The following is a 23,609-nucleotide window of genomic DNA, read 5'->3' as shown; positions in this document are numbered from 1 at the left end:
AAACCCTGTCTTGAAAATCTTTCATTTCTTTTTTGACCCTAAATTAATAAAACTGTTGATTTTCAGTGTTTAAGAATTCCCCCAAAAGGGTCTTGTCCCTGCTTCCAGTTGGTATCCCAGACTTTGTTGACTCCCCAAGGAAGACCTTATCCCCTCTGAGGAGTGGATGGGGGGGTGGGATGGAGGAAGGTGAGGAGGTGGGAGGAGAGGGAGAACTGAGGTTGGAATGTAAAATGGGGGGAAATTAAAATTTAAAAAGGTAAATATATATATTATAAAATTTAAAAAAATAATTCCCCCAAATTTCTTTTGTTATTTATTATTTAATTTATTTGTGGTTTGAGACATACTTTATATGATTTCAGCCCTTTGATGTTTATTGAGACTTATGGTTTAGTAGATAGAAATGCCCTCTTTGTCTCTATTCACATTTCTTGCCTTAAAACATACTTTGTCTCTTTTTAATATAACCACTTAAGCCTTTTTATGTTTGTTACTTGTATGGTACATCTTTTTTATTTGTTTGTTTTAGTGTCTTTAACATAATCTCATTTTTAAATTATATCAAGGTCTACGGTGGTGACTCATGCCTTTAATCCCAGCACTCAGGAGACAGAGGCAGGCAGATCTCTGGATTTGAGGACAGCCTGCTCTACATAGTGAATTCTACGACAGCCATGGCTACACAGAGAAAACCCTGTCTCAAACCAAAAAAAAAAAAAAAAAAAAAACTGCTTCTTTATCTAATCTGGGAATGTCATCTTCTTTCTGGTCCATCACCATTGTCATGTAGTTATTAATCTGGGCAGGTGTACCTGCCATTTACCATGTTGCCTGTCTTAACTAGGACTTCTATTACTGTGGTAAAACACCATGGCCAGGAGAAAATTTGGTGAAAGGGGGGTTTATTTTGTCTTAAACTTCCACATTACAGTCCACCTTCAAAGGGGACGCAGGAACTGAAGTAGAATCCATGGAGGAGCTCTGTTTACTGGCTCACTCAGCCTGCCTTCTTGTGGCCCAGGACCACCAGCCCAGGCTAGCACTGCCCACAGTGAGTTGGGCCCTCCCACATCAAGAAAATGCCCCTGATCAACCAGCATAGCTCCATCTGCTTTTCTCACTTTACTATTATTCTGTGTATGTGAGGAGAACACTTTGTTTTCCTACTGAAACTTGTTTCATTTTAAAGTTTAAACCTCAACAAAATCTGAAATTCTGTTTATTTTTCTTCTGTGCTTTTCCTTCTTGTCGTTAAATTTAGTAATTCTGTTTTCAGCTTATTCATTGTTTGTTGAGCCATCTCAGGCCTGCCATTGCTCTCAATCTAGTAAATTTATTTGTTATGTCACTTTTTAATTCTGGAACTGCTATTATTATTTTGCATGTGTCTATATATAGATTTCTTACTTGTCATGATATTTTCCTTTAATTCCTTAGCTATATTTGTATTTGCTACATTGGCATCATGCTCAATGCAGTGTTTGGGCCTGGGTACATTATTGGTTAATGTTCTTTCTTTGTGTTATGTTTTTACTGTTTGTGTTTTTAATCTGGGTCATACTTTCCAACTTTCTGTAAGTAGTAACATCATTATTTGGTTTATGAGAATGTACATATGTGTTCTAAGCAGTCTATCCACACTGGAACCACATTGCCAGAACCTGATGTTTCTGCCTGATAATGTTCCTGTTCTCTCTGTTTCTCCCCCTTTCTCCCTCTCTCCCCTTCTCAGCTACAGTGCACATGCTGTTGAAACACTTGCAGCTTTAGATAATCCAATTCATTCTGTTAGCTGCCTAGCCATTAGGAGATGCATTCCGAATTCAGCCAGCTCATTGTCAAATCTATCTTTGGTTTTCTTTCTGTTATTTCTATTTTCTCTTCCCTTCCTCCTTACATGTGTGGTTTTGCACCCTCCAAGGAAAAGGAGACTTTTCCTGGGATCTCCCTTTTAGCTATATGGCTGATTCATTCCTCATCCCAGTCAGACCACAGCTTCAATCTCAAACTGTGTCCTGTTGGATTCTTACCAATTTGGCACTTGTTGCTAACAGCATTGTGAGGTTTCTTTCTCATTCTCCCTCCACATTTGTAGGAGATGGGGAATGCATTGCTTAGAGATTAAGTAGAGCAGTAAACCTTAGACCTAACAAGAGTGACCCACTCTTGATGCTTCTTAGAGAAAAGATGAAACACGGAATAGGTAAGCTCAAGAGGGAGAAGCTGGTTTTCCCCTGTAGATGTTTTAATTGATCTGGCCCTTGTGTTATCAGCAGTAGGAATTCAAGCCTGCATAGATGGTGGTACAGAGGATTAAGAAAGTCACATTGAAGTTCAGGATTGGAGAGAAGGAATCAAAATGTCTAGATCAAAGGAAGCATGACTTACTATTTGGACAAAGGTCCAAAGCATGTGATGAAGTCCTGTGGGAGAAAAATCATGTGAACATGAATTGGTAAGAGTTTTTGAACAACAGGATGAGAACCAAGGATTTCTTTGAAGTTTTGAAGAAGGAAATGGGAGTAAAATATGCTTCTAGAATATGGTCTATTGCAGCCTAGGCAGCAGGGATGCCAAGAGTTTGAGTGAAAGTCCCACTTCTATAGTGAGTCACTAGGGGTCCCTAATGGCTATGTAGAGAAAGTAAGTTCAAGGGAAATAATTAATGAAGCTGTAGAGTTCAGAGTTGGACAGATGGTTTAAGTAAAATAAGTAGACAAGTACCTGGCCACATACTGGTTGAATACAATGTCTTGGTTTTCAGTTTCTTTCTCTGTACAATAAAGCTAATAGTCACCTGAGCTGGAGTACAGTGATAATAAACTAGAAATGCACAAGCCTTTATTTAGCATAGTTGCTATGAACGCCTCATCTCATTCTGGTGATGACACAGGGTAACCCAGGACTTTGCATTACATCCTTAGCCCTGGGGTTTTTTGTTTGTTTGTTTGGTTGGTTGGTTGGTTGGTTGGTTGGTTGGTTGGTTGGTTGGGGGTTTTGGGCTTTTTTGAGATACGATTTCTTTGTTTAATAGCCCTAGCTATCCTGGAACTTGCTCTGTAGACCAGGCTGGCCTCAAACTCAGAGATCCACCTGCCTTTGCCTCCTGAGCGTTAGGATTAAAGGCACATGCCACCACTGCCCTGCCAGCCCTGGGATTTTTTGAGACAAAGTTTGCTTTATATCCTAAACAGGCCTTAAACTCAAGACCTTGTGCCTTACCCTCCTGAGTCCTGGGATTGTGGTGTATCCCCACGCCTGTCCAGTGCAGTGCTGCTTAACGCTGTAAACTGTTCTGAGTGCAGCTCTTACTTGGGTTGGGTTGGATAGTCCTGTATTGTTGTAGAGAAAGGACTTCTCATTCAAAGATGAGAACTAGGCATTGAATTCTCAAGTTTTTATTTTTAGAATTAATGTTAACATCAGGCTAGAAATTTGGTCTACTTTTAAGATAAGAGCTTTTTTTGATGGTCATTTGGTCCCTTAGTATGCATTAATAAAAGCAATAGCAGTTAAGGACTGCCTCCCGGCCTGTAAAGAAGAAAGGTATGCAATTCCTGTGATAATTAATTCTAGCTTAACTAACCAAAGCATTTGAAGTAGTTGAGCATACCGAATCATATTTTCCTTGAGAGCCCAATGCCTTCCCCCCCCCCCCGAAAAAAAAAAAACTTTCAATGGGAGAAGACATAATGGTATAATTCAGCTTCAGTGACTGATTAGTAGTAAGGTTTTACAAATACACTATTGGGGTTGGAGAGTTGGCTCAGCAGCTAAGAGCACTTGCTCTTACAGAGGACCCAAGTTTGATTCCTAGTACCTATGTGGTGATTCATAACCACCCACAACTTCCATTTCAGAGCATCCGTCTTTCTCTTCTGACCCCCTGTGGACACTAGACACATGTGTAATAGATGTAGACATGTGCAGACAAAATAAAATAAAAATCTAAGTGAAAAAATTAAAGATGCTTTTAGGAGACAGTGTTTCCCTATACCTGATATTTAAAAATAGATGAATAAATAAAAACTGTGGTGGGTTGCAGGAGAATGCAGGATGGGACATTTGTTTATGACAGTGGTTTTCTTCTCATGTGGTCATAGGTTACTGCCAGTCACCAAAGTTGTTTTAGAAGGACCACTGGGTTAAGCAGTTTCCATGATGATACAATACAACACCTGCCATTTTCAATACATTTGTTGGCTTTTGCCATCAGTCCAAAAGCAGTAGTAAGCAAAATTGTCAATAGCTTACCAGGAATCAAAGCAGTGATTGTAAGTCATGTTGGTGGCAGTCATTGTATCCTTCATGTCACCAGTGCACAGAAACTCAAGAAGGCCCTTGGTGAAGCAGTGACACTACTAAGGATGTCGTTCCCACCCAGTAGCTGCTCCTTTTCATATTCCCTGTGGTGGAAAGAAAAATGTTCATAGCACTTGTTTTTATTTTGTTTTTTTTTTTAAATTAATTTATTTATTAGACAGTATTCTGTCTGTATATTTGCCTGCAGACCAGAATAGGGCACCAGATCTCATTATAGATGGTTGTGAGCCACCATGTGGTTGGTTTCTGGGAATTGAACTCAGGACCTCTGGAACAGCAGTCAGTGCTTTCAACCTCTGAGCCATCTCTTCAGCCCCTCATAGCATTTGTTGTCTGTACCAAAATGCTTTCCTTGCCACAAGTGAGGGTGTTGTGGCATCTTTCCTTACAAGAAACACTGGTGGGTGGACTGATACTCTGATTTGAATGAAAAAGGGGGATCTTGCCTGAACAAATAAAACCTGTCTGTCAGAGAATGGATCTTGCCACTAGCTAATAATCATAGAGGTCTGGAGGTCTGTACAGATAGACAGGAAGTGAGATAGCTAGGCAGAAACAGAATATAAGCAGGGAGAAACAGGAACTTGGTTTCTTGTCTGCTGAAATGATAAGGAGGTAAGGTGTGGTGGCGGCTTGTTTCTTCTTCTCTCTGATCTGTCAGCATTTCCCTCTATATCTGACTCTGGGTTTTTATTATCTAGACCAATTAAGGACTCTTTTACATTTAAGCACCCATGTGGCAGACATCTCTTGAGAATAAGTAGGCCTATCTTTTTATGGGAGAAACTGACCAAAGATGCTGTTATCAACAAATTAAAGATTATCTACAAATATCAGAAAATTGTGTGTTCCCTGTGAGCTTTATAGCTCCTAAGTATACTTAGAAACATTATGGCAGTGTCCTAGTCAGTGATGGGCCAAATGTAGGACAGTGATCCTGTCTGTAGTAAGACCCTATCTTGAAAAAGTGTATTATAAGGGAATCAGAAAATTCCCATCACTCAGTGACATAGGTGCCATAGAGTCCTGCTGAAAGACCTCAGGTATTTTTTCTGTGCTGGAATGAGCACAGCACCACACAGTGCAATATAGACAGATGGGCAGAAGGACAGAGATGGAGATATAGAGAAGCTACTATCAAACATCCACAGGAGGAGTCTACAAGAAAGCATCATGTTTTAAAATACAATATTTTTTAACTTTTGAGAACTTATGATTATATAAGTTTTTTGATCATACTCACCTTTTACTCTTCGTCCAAGATTCACTCCTCACCCTTCACTCATTCCCAGTTTTGTGTCTCTACTCATCCCTGCTTATAGCCCATTGATTTCCAGTCTGTGCTACTAGTATACCCAATGGATGTGGAGTCATTCATGGTCAGGGTACCAGGGGCCACTTTTACAGAAAAGTGACTCCTCTTCACCCAGAAGCCCTCAGCTGTCAATAGCTCCTTAGGTACAGGTCTGGGCTCTTTAGCTTTTCCCTGCTCCAAACTGTAATGTTGACTGGCTTCATCTTGTGTAGTCTATGGCAGCCCTTTTATATACCGAAGACACTTTCAGTATGTTCCTCCCCACCTCTGGCTCTTAGAATCTTCCTACCTCCTCTTCTGTGATGGTCCCTAATTTATTAGGGTGTAAGATGTGATGTAGATATCCCATTTGTGGCTTAGTACTCCACTGACCCTCTTGAGTTTGACTGGTTGTGAGCTTGCCTTCTCTTCCATCTACTGCACAAAGAAACTTCTGATGAGGTCTGAGAGGTGCTCTAACTTATGGGTATCAACATATAAATTTAGAGGGTATTTTGATACCATGTGTGTTCAGCAAAGTAATAGTAGTAGGTTTATCCTGGGACCTGTGAGATCCCCAATCTGAGTTCTTAGATAGATTTATAGTATCAGGAATGCATTTCCTCCTGTGGAGTGGGCCTTAAATATGGTCAGAAAGCATTTGGTCCCTCCTATAACATTTGTACCACAATTGCACCCATGGGCATTTCTTACCATGCCAGCCCTGAATGTAATTCACAGAGCTGACATCTGAGTAAGACTGTTGAAGACTTTTTCCTCCCAGAAACCTGCATAGCACCTGAAGAAGACTTATCTTAGAAGATGATATTCCCCTGTGTGTTAATTGCCCCTGAAAATATTATAGTAGGGCAGGATGTGGGGGTAAGTCATACCAATACCCTGGCTCTATAGGCCTAGGCAGTGATGTGTGCTGTGTGTGTCTTGTTCATTTGTTTATTTTAATTTATTATTTTATGTGTATAAGTGTTTGCCTGCATGTATGTCAGTGTACCATATGTGTGTTTGATACCCATAGAGGCCAGAAGAGGGTGTCAGATCCCCTGGAACTAGAGTTGCAAGCAATTGTGAGCCACTATGTGTGTGCTGGGAATTGAACCCTGGAAAAGCAGCCAGTGCTCTTAACTGCTGAACCAACTCTCTAGCTCCTATGTCTTATGTTTTAACAAATAAGTGTAAAATGTAATAAAAGACTAAGATTTTTAAATATAAATAAATGATTGAATAAGGATATTATCCTTGTTTATCTTCTGTTTCTGTGGTAAAATGCCTTGCCAAGAAACAATTTGGGAAAAGGTATATTTTTCAGTTTACAGTTCCAGATTACAGTTTATTATTGTGGGGAAGCCTAAGTAGGAATTTCAGATAGCTAGCCCACATCATTATGTTCACAGTCAAGAGCAGAGAGAAATGAATGTATACATGCTTGCTTGCTTGTGCACAGCTCAATTTCTTCACTTTTCTGCAGTTCAGGACCCACCATCAAAGAAAGCATTTTGTGTAGCTGTACAGTGTTTGTTTTTAAAGCTAAGTGTTATTATAAGAGTTTTTTAAAAAGTAGGTGGCCCTGTGATGTGTGTTTTTATTCCAGTTCTTGATGAATGGAGATAGCAGGGTCAGGAGCTCCCAGCAGCTTCTGCAGTTCTCAAATTTTACTTTACTACCTCTTTGGAGGTCAAATGGCCCTTTCACAGGGGTCACCTAAGACCATTTGTATATCAAATATTTATATTATGATTCATGACAGTAGCAAAATTAGAGTTAAGAAGTAGCAATGAAAATAATTTGGGGGTTCACCATAGCGTGAGGAACAATATTAAAGGGTCACAGTATTAGGAGGATTGAAAATTACTCTGCTACATGGTACTCTTTAATTTTTTTTAAATTAGAAGTATAAAACTTTATTTAAATAATTTATAATAAAATTGTATTTATTTTTTGTTTTCTGAGACAGGGTTTCTCTATGTAACAGTCCTAGCTGTTCTGGAACTCATTTTGTAGACTGGGTTGGCCTTGAATTCACAGCTTCCCAAGTGCTAGGATTAAAGGCATGCACCACTACCACCTGGCCTAATAGAGTTTTATTATAAAGACTATAAGAATAATAGGAATAAATTATTTTAAGTAGAAAAAATAATAATAATAAAATAGCAGGGGATCTCTCTGAGTTTCAGGCCAGCCAAGGCTACATAGCAAGAACCTTGTCTCCACCATCAGCATCATCTATGATTATCATTGAAGACATTATAATGTGATGTGTGTAGTAGGGCAGTGGCAGCCTGGGTCTTCATCTGTGCCCACACTCACTCATCATGAACTTATGCAGAAATTTTTCCAGTCCTACAGAGACACCTCTCAAGTGTTCCCTACACTGATGTACTACTCTTTAATCTTTGGGGTCTTGTTTGTTTTTGAGACAGTGTGGCCAGTCTGGGTTTGAATTTGCAGCAATGCTCCTTGCTTGGCCACCCAAGGATGAGGATTGCAGGTATGATCTAGCTCACTCTGTTCATTAGTTTTCAAGTCTGTTCACTTCTGACTTTTGAGGACTTTTTTTTTACACTAGCATTTTAATAACATGTTATTTATTTACCTGTATGTGGTGAGGGGGGGTGTGCATGTGTGCTACAACATGTGTTCATGTGGAAATGTAAGGACAACCTGGGTGATTTGGCTCTTTCCCTCCACCTTGTGGGTCCCAGGGATTGAAGTCAGCTTGCTGGCTCTGGAGTGCCTCTGCCTTCTGAACCAACTTATTTTTGTCTATCTTACTTTGTTAAGTTGTGTTTGCATTGATAGTGGTAGTTTGTGTGTGCATGTTCACATATGTGCAGGTGTGTGGTATGCATATATGCTTGTAGAAGCCAGAAGACAGTCCTAGGTATTGTTCTTCATGAACCAGCCACTTTAGGGTTTTGTTTTTGAGGGTTTTTCATTGTTGTGGAACTCACCAAATACTCTCTGGTGGCTGATGAGCAAGCCCCAGGAATCCCCTTCTCTGCCTCTGCAGCTTTAAGATTATAAGTGTGTACCATAACATCCAACTTTTCATGTGGATTCTGGGGATGGAACTCAAGTCTTTGTGTTTGCAAGCCAAGTACATACTCAACTGATCCATTTCCCCACCTCATTTTCAGTTTTATACCATATTTTTACCGTACCTTTTCTCTGTATAGATCTGTATAAATATATTATGTTAAGAATTTACTAAAATGTTCAGTACAGTAACATACCACGCAAATTTGCAGACTAGCAGTAATCAACTATACTTAGTGGTTGAGACCCTTTGGGAGTTGAACAACCTTTTCACAGGGGTCACATATCAGATATCCTGCATATCAGATATTTATAGTAAAAGTCATAACAGCAGCAAAATTACATCATGGAGTAACAACAAAAATAGTTTTATGGCTGGGGGTCACCAGCCTTAGGAAGGGTCACAGCATTAGGAAGGTTGAGAACCACTGCTCTTTAGCCTAAGTATGCAGTAGGCTATTGCATCTAGCTTTGAATAAACATGTGCTATGATGTTTGTTCAGCAGTGAAATTGCTCAACACTCTACATGCCTGTCATTAGGAAGTTTTGCCTTTACTTAGAATAGCTTTCCAGGGGGTATTGGGGGGGGGGGTCTCAAGTGTAATGCAATGAAATGTACATTGGTGGCACACACCTTTGATCCCAGGAGGCAGAGACAGATGGATCTCTGTGAGCTCCAGGCCAACCTGATGTACAGAATAAGTACCAGGACAACCAAGGCTACAAAGAGAAACCCTGTCCCCAAAAAACTAAATAAAGAAATAAATAAATTTGCCTAATCATCAGCAAACCAACATTTTTCACCATTTACAAATGATTAATGTTACAAAATCATGCATGCCTGAAATAGCCATACAAATTATTTGGCTGTCCAGTAAACAGTAGCTTAACAAATAGCATGAAGAGTTTATTGTCACAGTTTGACATTGCTGTTAGCCTTCCAGAGACTTGTCAGGTTAAGGATGTAGCAGAGTGGCCAAATGTTTGCCTAGTTAGTGCGTGTGTGGCCCTGGGGCCCATTGCCAGTAAGAAACCATAGCTTGTCAACTTTGGGTATATTATCCAAGAAAAGATAATCCACAGTTTACCAAGAAGACTGTCTAATTCTTCTCTCCCTTTCCTAGCAGTCTATCCAGGTCAGAACAATGCATTAAAACCAAATAAATTCATGTGTTATAGAGGACACTAAAATTTAACTGAGTTTTGTTTTGGAAAATAATTTTTCATAAAATTGTTAGTTTAATAGACAATAGGCTTGTGACTTCATATAATCTACCTGGTAAATAATAATGATTATAAATCCACAGGATAAGAAACTCTGTGTGTTCTGTGATGTAAAGTTGAAAGGGACCAGGCATGTGTTGAGTTCTTGAGTCCCAAACCTCAAGAGACAGGTGCAGCAGAACCAAATTTGAAACCAGCATGGATTGCACTAAAAAAGAAAAAATTAAAAAGTAGAAATAACAATGTGCATGGAAGCCTTTTTTTTATTGGTGGTAAATGGTCGCACATGCTTGAAGATACAGCATGGTGTTCTGAGAGCAGTTTATTTGGTGTGAACATGAGAAGAGGGAACCTCAGTTAAGAAAATATAAACACCTCCATTAGATTGAGCTGCAAGTAGGCCTGTGGGGTATTTTCTTTAGTGACTAAATGTGGGAAGGGCCCAGCCCATTGTTGTCAATGAGAGGGCTGGTGGTCCTGGGTTATATAAGAAAGCAAGCTGAGAAAGCCATGGGGTGTTATGAGCAGTTTTCCAGCCAGCCTGGTCCCACAGCCGTGTCAGCCCCAAATAACACACAAAGACACTGTTTTAGATATAAAGCTGTTGGCCTGTTACTAGTGTTTCTTATTGGCTAGCTCTGTCTTAAATATTAACCCATTTCTATCGATCTAAGTATTTCCACGTGGTCTTAGCTTACCAGAGAGAGGGTCCGGACCTTTTACTCCTCTTGGTCCTACATTTTGACTCTCCTACTATATCTTCCAGAATCCTCCTTGTCTCCTAGTCCCGCCTATCTTGCCTTCCTATTTCCCAACAATGCTTTATGCATTAACCAATTAGAGAAACATTTACCGAATGACATCTCCCATCAATGGGGAGCTCATCAGGAAGTAGCACCCTCCATGGCCTCTGCATCAGTTCCCTCCTCTAGGCTCCTATCCTGCTAGAGTTCCTGCCCTCACTGCTTTTGATGATGAACTGTTATGTCAGGCTTCTCAACCTTAGCCGTCTGCTGCCCTGGCTGTTTCAGTTTCTCCCTTTGTCATGCTAATAATAACACCTGCCTCCAGGGCTTAGATATAAAGAAATAGTACCTAAAAGCACCTGCTATGTGGTGCTGGAGAGATGGTTCAGTGGTTAAGAGCATTGGCTGCTCTTCTAGAGAACCCTGGTTCAATTCCCATCACCTACCCACATGGCAGCTCACAAACATCTCTAAGTCCTGCTCTAGACAATCTCATGCCTCTGGCCTCAGCAGGCACCTACCTGTGCTTATGTACATATACCCACATAGAGACATTAAAAAAACAAAACTATAAAAGTACTATATATGTGTGTATATACATGCATGCATGCTGTGGAGCTAGGTTACCTGGGTTCAAATCCTCTCACTATCTTTTTATTCCTTAGACTTCTTATCTGGAAAATGAGGATTAAAATATCATCTACTATGTTCATTAAGATAAAAAAGTTACTTTTTTTTTTTTTTTTAATCCTAGCACTCAGGAAGCAGAGGCAGGCAGATCTCTGTGAGTTTGAGACCAGCCTTATATGCAGAGTGAGTTCCAGGACTGCCAAAGACACACAGAGAAATCCTCCAAAAAAAAAAAAAAAAATCTACTCTGTAAGATTATCAAAAATCTACATTAAAATTCTTACCTAATATCTGACAGCTAGTAAACTTATGGCAGATCTAACATATAATATGTATCCAATAAATAGTAACAATTATCATGTAGGGAATTCCTGTTTTCAGTGAATGGGAAAGGGGGAAAGTCAGGCAGTTTAAGGAGAGGAAAGACAATCTGAAGCCCTGTTAGTAGGAGGCAGGACCCCCCTCTGCCTGAAGGCAAATGGTAAGATTCAACAACCAAGGGCAGCCCCCTCCACAGAGAGAGAGAGAGAGTGTGTAAAATAATTTTTAGAATTGTTTGCAGCACATATATTTATGGGTTTATTGTTTCATAATGAACACCTACAATCATAAGCTAAACCCTGGTTGAAAATGAATAAAGGATTTGCATAGGATTTAAGATTACCAGTGTCCAAAAAAACACAGGACAAGCTTCTATGTGGAGCCATTGTCTCCCACCTAAAGAGTTGCAACAACTATTGCAAGTTCAGAGAGCACAGGCCCAGCAGGTATAGCCGCTTTGAATGGGGTGATGTCACTAAGGCACACATGTTCTTGACCCAGCAGGTCTGCTCCTGGGTATATATTCAACCAGAACCAAAAGGCGTGAATGAGACGCTCACAGGAAAATTATTGTTAGCAGACAGCAACTCAGATAAATTCTGTTTATTTTGCAGTGGAGTGCTTTAAGGAAGGGAGGGAGGGTGTGGTGTTGTCAGTCACCACAGTGATGCCTTTGGCGAGGACTGGGAGCTAGAGAAGAGCCTGCTTTGTTCGGGTTTCATGGCTGTATGGGTGAGCTTTCTGATCTTCATGCAGCCCTGTGCTTATGGTTCCACAGCACCTGATTTGTACGTTTTTTACCAGGGTTAAACCTCCATTTGTAGTTACTTAATTATTGTTATTTTGGATTTTTTTTGAGACAGGGTTTCTCTGTGTAGCCCTGGCTATCCTGGAACTCTGTAGAGCAGGCTGGCCTCAGACTCAGAGATCTGCCTGCCTCTGCCTCCTAAGTGTTAGGATTAAAGGTGTGGGCTACTGCTACCACCACCACTACCATTGCCTAGCAAATCTCCATTTTAAATTGCCTTAGACTTAAAATTTGGAGGCTGGAGTGATGGCTCAACAGTTAAGAAGACCCAAATTCAATTCCCAGCACCCACATGGCAGCTCACATGTGTCTGTAACTCCAGTTCCAGAAGATCTGACACCCTCTCACAGACATACATGTAGGCAAAACACCAATGAACATAGAATTAAAATAATTTTTTTTAAAAAAGGAATTTTAGAAGACTTAAAAATTTTGAAATGGCTGTCAGTTTGCCACTTTCCAGGTCTTCCTAGAGTTAACAAATGCTCACTGCAGACTGAAGAACTAGCCACTCTTGACTTGTGACCTTCTTAAATTTAGTCTTCAAGATGGTAAAGAACCCTCAGGAACAATAGTTAGGAGCCTCCAGCAGCCTGTGAAGTAATTTCTCCTGCCAGTCAACATGCACCATGACATGCTACATGGGTGGCACATGGAAGTCATATGTAAAACAAACTAACTTAGAGCTTGTAGAACCAATCTTTTTCACCTTGTGTGGCACGTTGGCATTTTGAAGATTAAAATCTGGTGCTTTTGAAGATTGAAGAGGGATTCATGTGATACAGCTGTGAGATAGAAGAGGCAGGTTGGAAGGTCCTTGAAGATTTCATTACCATTGATGGCTCTTGCTGTGGTGCTCATGATGCTGTTTTGTCTTTGAATTTGTTTTGTTTAATCCACATTGTACTCCCATTGGTAGCTAAAAACCTTACACTTTTGGAGAACATTACTCTATAGCCCTTCCCTTTTTTGCTGTTTTTACATCATATGCCATTACACATTTAATGCACTTGCAAGGTCTATGTGGAATGAAGTACAAAGCCATCCTTAGATTAACACTTCAGAAGCAAATGTTCTTTCAAAGTTTATTCTTGGTTATCCTTTATATTCTAAGTTGATAACTTCAAAGTACCTCTGATTCTTAGTGTCTTTGAGCCTGAACATTGGGTCAAAAGGAGCTTTTCCCTATGTCACCCAGAAGAATCTGCTAGACTCAGTTCTGTCTCAGTTAAGACAATAAAGCCCAGCGGTAGTGATGCACACCTTAATCCCAGCACTTAGGCAAAAGCAGGTGAGTCTTAAGAGTTCCAGGATAGCCAGGATTACATGAGAGACCCTGTCTTGTTTTTGTTTTCTTTTGTTTTTAAATGGTAATAAGAGTAGCCTATTTCACTCCTTTTTAAACACATGTTTTAACCAGCTCAAATTATCAGGTATGGCACTGAATGATAAAAATGTAAGATTAAATTACCAAATGAAAACCACAAAGAATGTGTCAATCTTATAAATGCCTATAAAATACCAATCAATATAGGAATTTTGAGAAGTTAATGTGAGGAAAATTGATCAGATATGAATCTATTATGTTTGATTAAAACTGTTTGCTACCTGGGGCTGGAGAGATGAATCCATGATTAAGAGCACACTGGCTGCTCTCGCAGAGGACTTATTATATTCCCAGCACCCATATAGTGGTTCACAGCAGTCAGTAACTTAGCTCCAGGTGTCCTTGTCTGGCTTCCACAGCACTCCACACCCCACCCCATGCATACACTCCATTTAGGACACAAGTAAAGATTCCTTAATACCAGACTCGCCTAGAATTGAATCAGGGAGAGGTGAGAATAAAATGAATTCAAGATAAGAAGCTGCCTCAATTTTTAGGCAAATTGTTATCACTAGGTTTTTCCAGCCTTTATAACTAATAGAGTTGTAATCTCTGAAACCAAAAAGAGGAATAGAATGTTAAAATACTGCCTTAATGATTTCCTTGAGAGTCTGAGACATGGAGCTGAACAAGGGATGCTTTTGTTTTCCAAACAGAGAGGTCTCAAAAACAGAAGGCTCCACTCAGAGCCTGAGAAGAGGAGGGCTATTTTTACAACTCCACGTGGGCTTCAGCAAACCACAGAGATTTCTATGCCTGCACTCCCATTTTGCTAATGGACTAAAAATAATCAAAAGACCCAAATTTTGTTTGTAGACTAGAAGCATTTTGAGCATAAATGACACCTTGGGCCAATTCTTCTTTCACAGGACAACAACAAGCCTGCTTACACATCCACTTTCTAGAGGAAAGCTTCATTTCACAGCATTCTTAGGAAATAATTACTGGGTTTTGTGGAGTTCATTGTGTTTGTTTGTTTGTTTTAGCAGACAGAAGGTGGAGCACAAACAGACGGACAACAGTCACAGACACAAAGTAATGAAAATTCAGAGAGTAAATCCACCCCCAAACGACTACATGTCTCTAATATTCCCTTCCGCTTCCGGGACCCAGACCTCCGACAGATGTTTGGGGTAAGTCTCTAATACCTTTTCATGGATTTAATTAAAACAATTGAATTCGCCAGAGGTGTTATTAGTCTTTAGGACTTTAGAGTAAAATTGTAAGGAAGAAAGAGCCTTAAGTAAATCACTGTTATCTGGAAACCTTTTCCTGTCACCTCTCCTGCCCTAGACATTAATGTTACAAGTTGTTACACAGACACAGAAGCTGCATGCAGCTGTTAGCTAGGAGTGAGGTGGTTCTTGAAGACGAGGCATTCAGTGCTCCAACCACTGAGATGGCCACCCTTCTTACACACCAACCTTAGTGAACTTGTCAGTAATATTCTTGGTTTCACTAAAAGAGCAGACATCCACAGTCCTTTATAGCACAACATGCAGGTGCATTAAAGTCCTCTGGGGAACCTAAAAATAATGAAACCAGGTGAGATTTAGTTGGCTTACAGTGTCTCCAAGAATTTCTGTGTGGTGCTTTGATGTGGTGACATGCTTGTTTTCCTGACAAGTTACTGCCTCCCACCCCTCACAGTCAACTCCATTTCACTTGTTCAGGGTGCATTAGTTCTGGTCTCTACCTCAGCACTGTCTCAGAACACATGCAGTATAGATAATACAAGTTTACTGGTAGCTCATCTAAATGGAGCAAATATGGAATGGCATTTTAAAGTGCTCAGGATAAAATTCTAGTTACTTAGGACCTTGGGAAATTAATGGAATTTCTTTTTTGACCTTGAATTTTATATCTAAAAATAGAGTAGTAATCTCTAACTTGAGCATTAGAAGTAAATGAAGTAATACCAGTATTCCAAGGACTTTGTTTTCAATCCCTTCCACATGCTCAGTAATGCCAGGGCCAGCATCTAAAATGTAGGATACTGTTTTCCTAACTCTGATGAGTTCCTTCAAATGTTTACTTCTTCCCCAAATCCATCACAAAAACAAAAGTATAGTAGCACAAAGTGACGCTGTTGAAGGTGAGTGGCTGCTGATGTTTTCTGGGCCTGTGTGTTGCTGTCTTTTATTTTGGCTGCTGTTAACTTGACCCAGGACAGAGCATAGTCAATAGTTCCCTAAACATTCATAAGGACAGCTGACTGGTGCTTTGTCAGAACAGGTGCCTTGCTATGACTTGGCTGTTCTGCTTCATGGTGACAAGGCATGAGAGCCATGTTTTGTCACAGCTAACTACCTGGGTATATTTTTGCCACCAAAGAAAAGGTCAGAGTTAAGGTGTAATGACATTCTTGAAGAACTTAAAGAGCTTTGTCACATGTCATGGTGACAGCTGTTTTCTATCTTCAGAGAAAAGAGCAGTGGAAAGTAGTAAGGACAACTACAGGACTCAGGTCACATGAAAGAAGACACATCCTAAGAGAATGAATTGTGTGGTTCTCTTCTGACCATCAGAGACAATAGAAACTCAATCATGAATTCTGAGAATGGCATCTGTTAGTGGTGTTTTCTCTTGAGTCAGAAGGATAGTGGCCTTTCAAGAGCTGCCATGGTCCTTTAGTGATTTCTCAAATGGATCATACCTTATTGTAATGCATAAAGTAGAAATTTTTTCTTTACAAAGCCCATGTTAGTTCTTTTCTTCCATGTGGTTGGTGCCTGTCATTAGACCAGTAACACTGAGAAAGAACAGGGATTCCATACTGTTCCAGTTAGCCCTGTAAAATTCCACCACAGCTACTTCAGCTCTATTCTTCTTAACCATAAAGAAAGGGCTGGGAGATGGTCCAGCTGTTAGAGCACTTCTGTTGCAGAGGTCCACAGTGCAATTCATTCCAACACATCTGGCCCTCATGGACACCCACACAGTTAGGTGCATGAATGTGCACACACAAATAACAAAACTTCTATATTTAAGAAAGGTGTTATAAGAATGCAATAGAAGGGTAGGTGGTAGTGACACCTTTGATCCCAGAACAGAAGCAGGCGGATCTTTGAATTTGAGGCCAGCCTGATCTACAGAGTAAGTTCCAGGACAAAAGCCACAGAAAACCAAATAAATAAATAAATAAAATAAAATAAAACAACAACAAAAAGAATGTATAGAAGGGACTAGAGAAATGGTTCAACAACTAAGAGCACTGGCTGCCCTTCCAGATGTCCCACATTCAATTCCCATCACCCACATGGTTTCTCACACTTGTCTGTAGTTCCAAATCCCAGGGACCCAACACCCTCACACTGTCATAAATGTATGCAGGCAAAACACCAATGCCCATAAAATTTTAAAATAGAATGCAATAAAGGTGGGCTGTTGTGGCACATTTCTTTAATCGTAGCACTTGGGAGGCAAAGGCAGACAGATCTCAGAGTTCAAGGCCTGGTCTACAGAGTGAGTTCTAGGACAGCCAGATCTACACAGAGAAGCCCCATCTTTACATGTTAGTTCGTATTAGGATAGGCATAGAAATAAAATTATCTCAAATAATATTATATAAAACATTTTCCCTTAGTTTTCTCAATTTTCTGTTAATGATAAACCAGGATCAATAACAAGTATGTAAAATAGAAAACTTGGGCTTTTAACATTTACTGATCGATATATTAACACTCTAGTATGAAACTAGTTTCTGCTTTATGTTTTTCTATTTTTCTCCAACCTCATATAGTTCAATTTGAAATCCAAATGAAACAGATAATGATGGACAGGTCAAGTGCAGTGCTGCTTGGGAGGCTCCTGCAGCTTCCCTCACTCAGGCTGTGGCTTAACAGGTTGTCCCCTTAGTGCCTGCCCTCAGGTGACTAGTTGTAAACCCTGTATATGTGTGTGGAAGCAGGGGGCTTGGTTACATAAGCATAGAATTTTGTGGCTCTGTATCTTTCAGCTCCTAGGTGGTATTTAAATAAGTATTGTACAGATTGTTACTTAAAAATATTCCTGATATTTTGTTACAGAACTATTAAAATGGCAAGTAAATGGATTCATCCATATGGCTAGTATGTTTTAAGTATGACAGATATTATGTTACCTCTAGAGATTGTAACAAATACATATTTATTGGGGTCAGTCATTGTTCAAAGCTTCAAAAGACAAGAACATTATGTGATATTCATCAGGCGCTACATCTGTATGCCTAAGGAAAAGTATAGAAGGCTATGTGGTCTAAAACGGCAGGCTGTGGTTGTTCTCAGTTTTTTTCCTTTTTGTTTATATTTTCTAATTTTTGTACCATTTTTAAGGGAAGTGGGGTAGGAGCAGACCATCTTCAACAGTATGTTGATTCTGCCTAGTGAGATGTAACTTTTTAAAATTGAGACATGAATTCAATTAAGGCAGTAGTTAGAATAGGGCAATTCTGTGAAGTGTTCAGACAGTGGCTTCTACACATGGACATGGATGCACCTAAGTGGATGGAGGAACCACTGGCCCAGTGGGACCATTTCAGAAGCTCATGTTGGATCTGCTGACACGAGGGAACTTGAACTATTTTGAACACTAGTTCAAAGAAGAAAAGCAGTCTCCTTCAGAAGGAAGGCTAGTATTTAGACAAAGGCTGAACTTAAATAAATGCTTTTGTTTTTGTCTCTGCAGCAGTTTGGCAAAATCCTAGATGTGGAAATAATCTTTAATGAGCGCGGCTCCAAGGTAAGGCCTGTGTCAGTATCTGGTGCTCAGCTTCCTCTCAGACTAGTTTCATAAGAACAGTGAGCATTTAAAGAGCAGAAGCAGGTCCCGTGCTGCACAAAACTCTGCCAGGGGTCTTCCCTGGGGTAGGTTCTCCAGAAAGAGGCTGAGCATGGCAGTTCCAAGGGCGGTTCCTCACCCAGCCCAAGTCATCCTGCACTTCCTTAAAAGCAGAGAGGCACCAGGAAGGTGTGAAAATCTGTTCCCAATTCTCTTATATGGAATCAGTTTGCACAATGCCAACATGGCATGCATAGTTAGAACAACTCAGTAAGGGCTCTTTTCTCTCAGATTCCCAGCTCACTTGTTCTCTTTAGAGTAAATAACCAAGTCCAACCCATGAGAGAGCCCCAGGATGCAGCCACTCTGGCCTCCCAACAGGTTTTACATGAAGAATGAGTGGTATCCGTGTGCAAGCTGGTGTATATAGTCTCCTCTAATATGTTCTGTGTAGAGACTGGCATTTCAGTTGAAATTGTTTTCCTTATTAATTAGTGATTCTAAAACTATTTTTTATTTGGTCATACCTGCTGCTTTCAACATAGGTCTTGGCCATGATTAAAGCCCTAAGAATATAATTTAAGGAAGAGCTGAGTGCACTAAATGAGTTAACATTTACCTTTCTTCACTCCACTGCAGATTCCTATGCTTTAGTAGTTGCTAGCCCTAACCTCCCGCCCACCTGCACAGATGCACACACATGCACTCACACTGTTCTGATGCCACAGTACTATTATATCCCTTATAGAATATACCAATAAGTGGTGTTTATTCATTGTTAAAGAGGTAATTATACTTTAAGCTTCCAGCTTTCATTTAAAACAAAAAGATTAATATGTCTATACAGACCTTCCTCCAGCACTTTACCTGGTAAGTATCTTTAAAGTTCATATATTAACTAACCTGTAAGACTACTGATATTTGTACTGCTGACATTTATTTTTATTAAGCATTTAGCTACAAAGTGAGAAAATAGCCATGGCTTCAAAGTGGAAGCATATGAATGAAGATGAAAATAAACATCAGTAAATGAAGATTATTGGCCACACTGTCTGTCTAAAGTAGTTAATTGAGACACTTTTGGCCTTAAGCTGGGCATACTTCAGATAACCTTAGTTAAGATGCACCAGCAAGAAAGTCTGTGTTATTGCCCCCCGGTGCTGAGCACTTGCTCCTCACAGAAAAGAGTAGCTGAGTTCTTGTTCATCGAAGGAAACTGGGCCTTCTAAAGGCTTTCATCATCTTCAGGATTCACCTGCTACCAGTATTTAATTTCACCATAATTTCATTTTAAAGTAATGGCACCTGCCTGCCTTTTCCCTCTGGGGACCCTCAGGGTGCCTGTTGCTTCTGTAGCTCCAGGCAGTGGCCTCACTGCCCTTGCTTTCTTTGGGCTGTGACAGATAGACTGCTAAGTGTGTCCAAAGCAAAGCATAGAAGTCAGAGTGCCCTGAACCTTGAGTGGGACCTTTCCTTCCTGACTGCTCTGAGGCCTTTCTCACAGTAGGCAGCATTGGAATCCCATTCCAAATCTGCTGAAAAGGTGATCCTTTGAGATTCACCTAAGAGAGAGAATAAGCACTCTTCTTTGAAAGGAATGTAGCCTCTCCTTTCTTTTCTTTTTCCTTTCTTGGTTCATTGTTTTTTGATTTTGTTTTGTTTTGAGACAGGGTTTTACTCTATGGCCCTGGCTGTCCTGGAACATTCTGTAAACCAGGCTGTCCTTGAACTCAGAAATTCACCTGCCTCGGCCTGTTGACCACTGGGATTAAAGGTGTGTGCCACCACACCTGGCTTCTCCTTTCTTTTATATATTTGGAGTTAACTACAAAATTTCAGAAACACTTTATTGTACTATGGATTTAGCAGAAGCCTGCCCAGGCTTTTAAACAAAGTACTTTTCTATACAGAAATTAGCTTTATTATAAATTTTAAATTGTAATGAAAAGGATAGTCATATATAAGTCTGAGATAAGTGATACTGATATGTAAATTAATGTTTAATCAAATTATTCTAGAGCAAAAAAAAAAACAAATTGTGCTGGGTCTAGAGCCCAGGACCTTGTGCCTGCTAGGCAAGCACTCAGCAATGGGCTGCATCCCAAACTGTCTTTATAGTGGGCCCATTTGGAAGAGGCGAGAGTGCTCCCTACACTCTACTCAGCCTTCTCCAGCTCCTCCTGTGGAGTCTGCTGTGCTCCACAAAGCAGTGGTTGCCTATTGTTTGCCTAGTTTCTTTTTTGTTTTGACTGTCATTAAATTATGCTAGGGGTAAATAGGCTATCATCACAGCATTTCTTAAATTACTTTGTGTGTGTTACTTTATTCCTTTCTCTGTAAAAGCAATCAGCTGTGTCTAAATTCTGACCAGCTAAAGCGAAGATGAAAGCTCTGCCTTTTAAAACTGTATAATTCAGATGTGTGATGAAACCCCAGAAAATAGCTCATTCCCTCAAAAGGTCTGGAAAAGTGAGTATGAACTATAGGTAGCTTTCTTGATTCTCAAGACTCAACTAGGAACAGCCGAGTGTTAACAGACCATGAGGTGACCTGCATAGAATCCTCCTTTGCTTTAAATTAGCCCAAGTCTGTTCCTGGTGTCTTACAGTTATTTGTGATGGTCCTTTCTTCCTCAAAATGTCCCAAAACAGATGATAAACTACAATATTACTCTCCTTGTAGCTCCTTTGAGTAATGACCCTTTAGAGGGAAAACAGGCCCTTAATGAAAAAAAAAAAAAAAAAAACAACAACAACAGTATGTCCACCCAAGAGTCTGGTTTTAACTTCCATATACTGGTGTCTCATGTAGAGACTCTTGGACAGAACTCTGAGTCGTGGCTACCATTTAGCCCCATGGATACTGCAAGGTAGTTCTTGCTTGTAGGTTCCAATGCCTAAGAGCTTTTCCCTAAATGCATCCCATTGTTGAACTTGGGACTTTTCCACTGTACTTCTGTTCAGCGTCACCCACGCCTATTGACTCATGTCAGCTGTGCTCATTCCCTCTCTCAAGTGGACCCTCATGACAGGCTCTGGCTTCAGGCTGGATTCCTGTATAGGGTGGCATGCAGGAGATGTGTGGTGTCTTCTTGTCCTCACACAAGTACTATGCTCTGGTTTCTTGACCATTGCCTTGGCTTTTGATTTCACGTGAAGAGAAATTACTCATTTCCAAATGTGCTTAAAAGATTTTCTTTGAAGTCACGTTAAGTGAGCCTTTGTGATTTTCAGTAAAATTGATAGATAATGATGGTGTGAAATGTTTTCCCACTGTACTTAAAACTGAATTAACAATATATGAGTCCACAGGGCTTTGCTTATTTTCTTTTGTTACCACTTTCTGGGGTTTAGTTCTCCCCCCCCCCCACATATTATTTTAATTTCTGTGTTCTCCACACCCAGGAGGTCGTCTGCTTTTGATTTCTCCCTTAAAAGTTACATGGTAAATTTTCTTTCTCATTCTTCTGAGATGGAAAAATTCAAAACCTATACAAAATTTTAAAAAGAATGTTTTTACACTGTTTATCTTATTGCTTGTTACTTATTATAGTCTGAGGCCAGACCAAAAAGGTGACAGTTCCTTGGCTCCTGTGTGTCATAAATGGGTGTCAAGGCAGGTATGAACACACTGTTCCTCTTGATAGAAGTTGTGCCACAGCCATGCACTTAACATGATGCTGTTCCTTAAGTACAGCTAAGACAGTTGGGAAAGTAACAATGGAATGTTTCATTAATGTTGTAGGACAGAGAACCCTAAAACAAGTATGTATAGGCCTGTGTTGTCTACTGTGGCAACCACTGTGAGCCTCTGCAATGTGAAGTCTGAGATTCTCAACATGAGCACACATCAGGCTGCAGGGGCCTAGCACAGAAAGAACACTAGGCACCTAGCAGATTTTCACATTGAAATGATAATATGTGGTTACACTGGGTTGAATATGTTGTTAAAATTAATTTCATCTCTGTTATTTTAATGTGTCAGAAAATGTAAGTGTATGTGGCACATGTACTTCTTTCTGTTGGATAGTGTTGGCATAAGCAAATGTGACATCTTTTTTTAATGAAAAACAAGTTTACTTTTTTTAAATGGGAGTTGAATAAAAATCTTTGCCTTATACACTTGAACTATTTCCTCTTATTAAGAGTTTAAGAGTAAGGCAGGCAGTGGTGATGTACACCTTTAGTCCCAATACTCAGAAGGCATAGGCAGGCTGATCTCTGTGAGTTCAGGGATAGCCAGGGATACACAGAGAAACACTATCTTGGAGAGAGAGAGAGTAAATTGAGCATGGTGGCACACACTTTTAATCCCAATACTCTGGAGGCAAGAGTTCAAGGCCAGCCTGATTTATATAGAGAGTTCTAGGGCAGTAGGACTATATAGTGAGACCTGTCTCCCAAAAGAGAAAATTTATGAGTAATTACCTTTATTACAAATTATATCACATATCTATTATTATATAATGTACTAGTACAAGTTGAGGTTTATATTTCAGCATAACTTAAATGGCCATTTTTAACTGCTTAAGTAAAATGTATTGAATTTAAACATGGTTTTATTTTTTCTCCTTTAAAACTAGAGATTTGAACTAAACTTACTCCAAGTTCAGTTTCGAAGGATAGAGGTACATTAAAGCCTGGTTTTCTGGAAAAGGTTTTCCTGTGGATAACCCTTAAGCCCAGAGAAGCTGTGACTGTACTTAGTATAATCCCTATGCCTTTTCCAAACTTCAGATTCGTAGTATTGAAACTGGAATACGACTGTGTTAGATAAGGAGGCATGGGATTTAGGTTGATGAAAAAAAGATACCTTTTTAAATTTTTAAGAAAAATGCTTGGCTACCTAATAACAGATTTTAATTCTGGGCAGGATCAGGGAGGGAATATGCTTTGTTTTGTTATGTTTTCATGTGTTTCTGAACAAATGACCACAAGTCTGATGGCTAAGAGTTCTAGAGGATAGAAGTCTAAAGTGAGCCTTACTGGGCTGAACTGAAAGTTTAGCTATGTTGCTTTGTGAAGCTCCTTGCCTTTCTGGGCCTCTGGAGAATGCCCGCT

General features: G+C 39.9%; 2 protein-coding genes across 28 annotated transcripts in view; both read left to right on the top strand.

Moving 5' to 3' along the window:
- Mb (myoglobin) overlaps positions 1 to 23,609 on the top strand; it is a 205,153-nt gene that overhangs the window by 97,266 nt on the left and 84,278 nt on the right. The gene's annotated exons all lie outside the window — the stretch shown is intronic.
- Positions 1 to 23,609, top strand: part of Rbfox2 (RNA binding fox-1 homolog 2) — a 246,182-nt gene that overhangs the window by 198,164 nt on the left and 24,409 nt on the right. For 21 of the 26 annotated variants that reach the window (XM_051189280.1, XM_051189278.1, XM_051189276.1 and 18 more), the window contains 2 exons: positions 14,778 to 14,924; positions 18,457 to 18,510. In XM_051189280.1, the coding sequence (XP_051045237.1) occupies positions 14,778 to 14,924; positions 18,457 to 18,510 (201 nt within the window). The remainder of the gene's footprint in view (positions 1 to 14,777; positions 14,925 to 18,456; positions 18,511 to 23,609) is intronic. The other 5 variants (XM_051189275.1, XM_051189271.1, XM_051189272.1 and 2 more) reach the window with 1 other exon arrangement.

Source organism: Phodopus roborovskii, unplaced genomic scaffold, assembly GCF_943737965.1.
Source record: "Phodopus roborovskii unplaced genomic scaffold, PHOROB, whole genome shotgun sequence".
NCBI classification, from domain to species: domain Eukaryota; kingdom Metazoa; phylum Chordata; class Mammalia; order Rodentia; family Cricetidae; genus Phodopus; species Phodopus roborovskii.
This window is presented reverse-complemented; position numbering and strand designations above follow the sequence as displayed.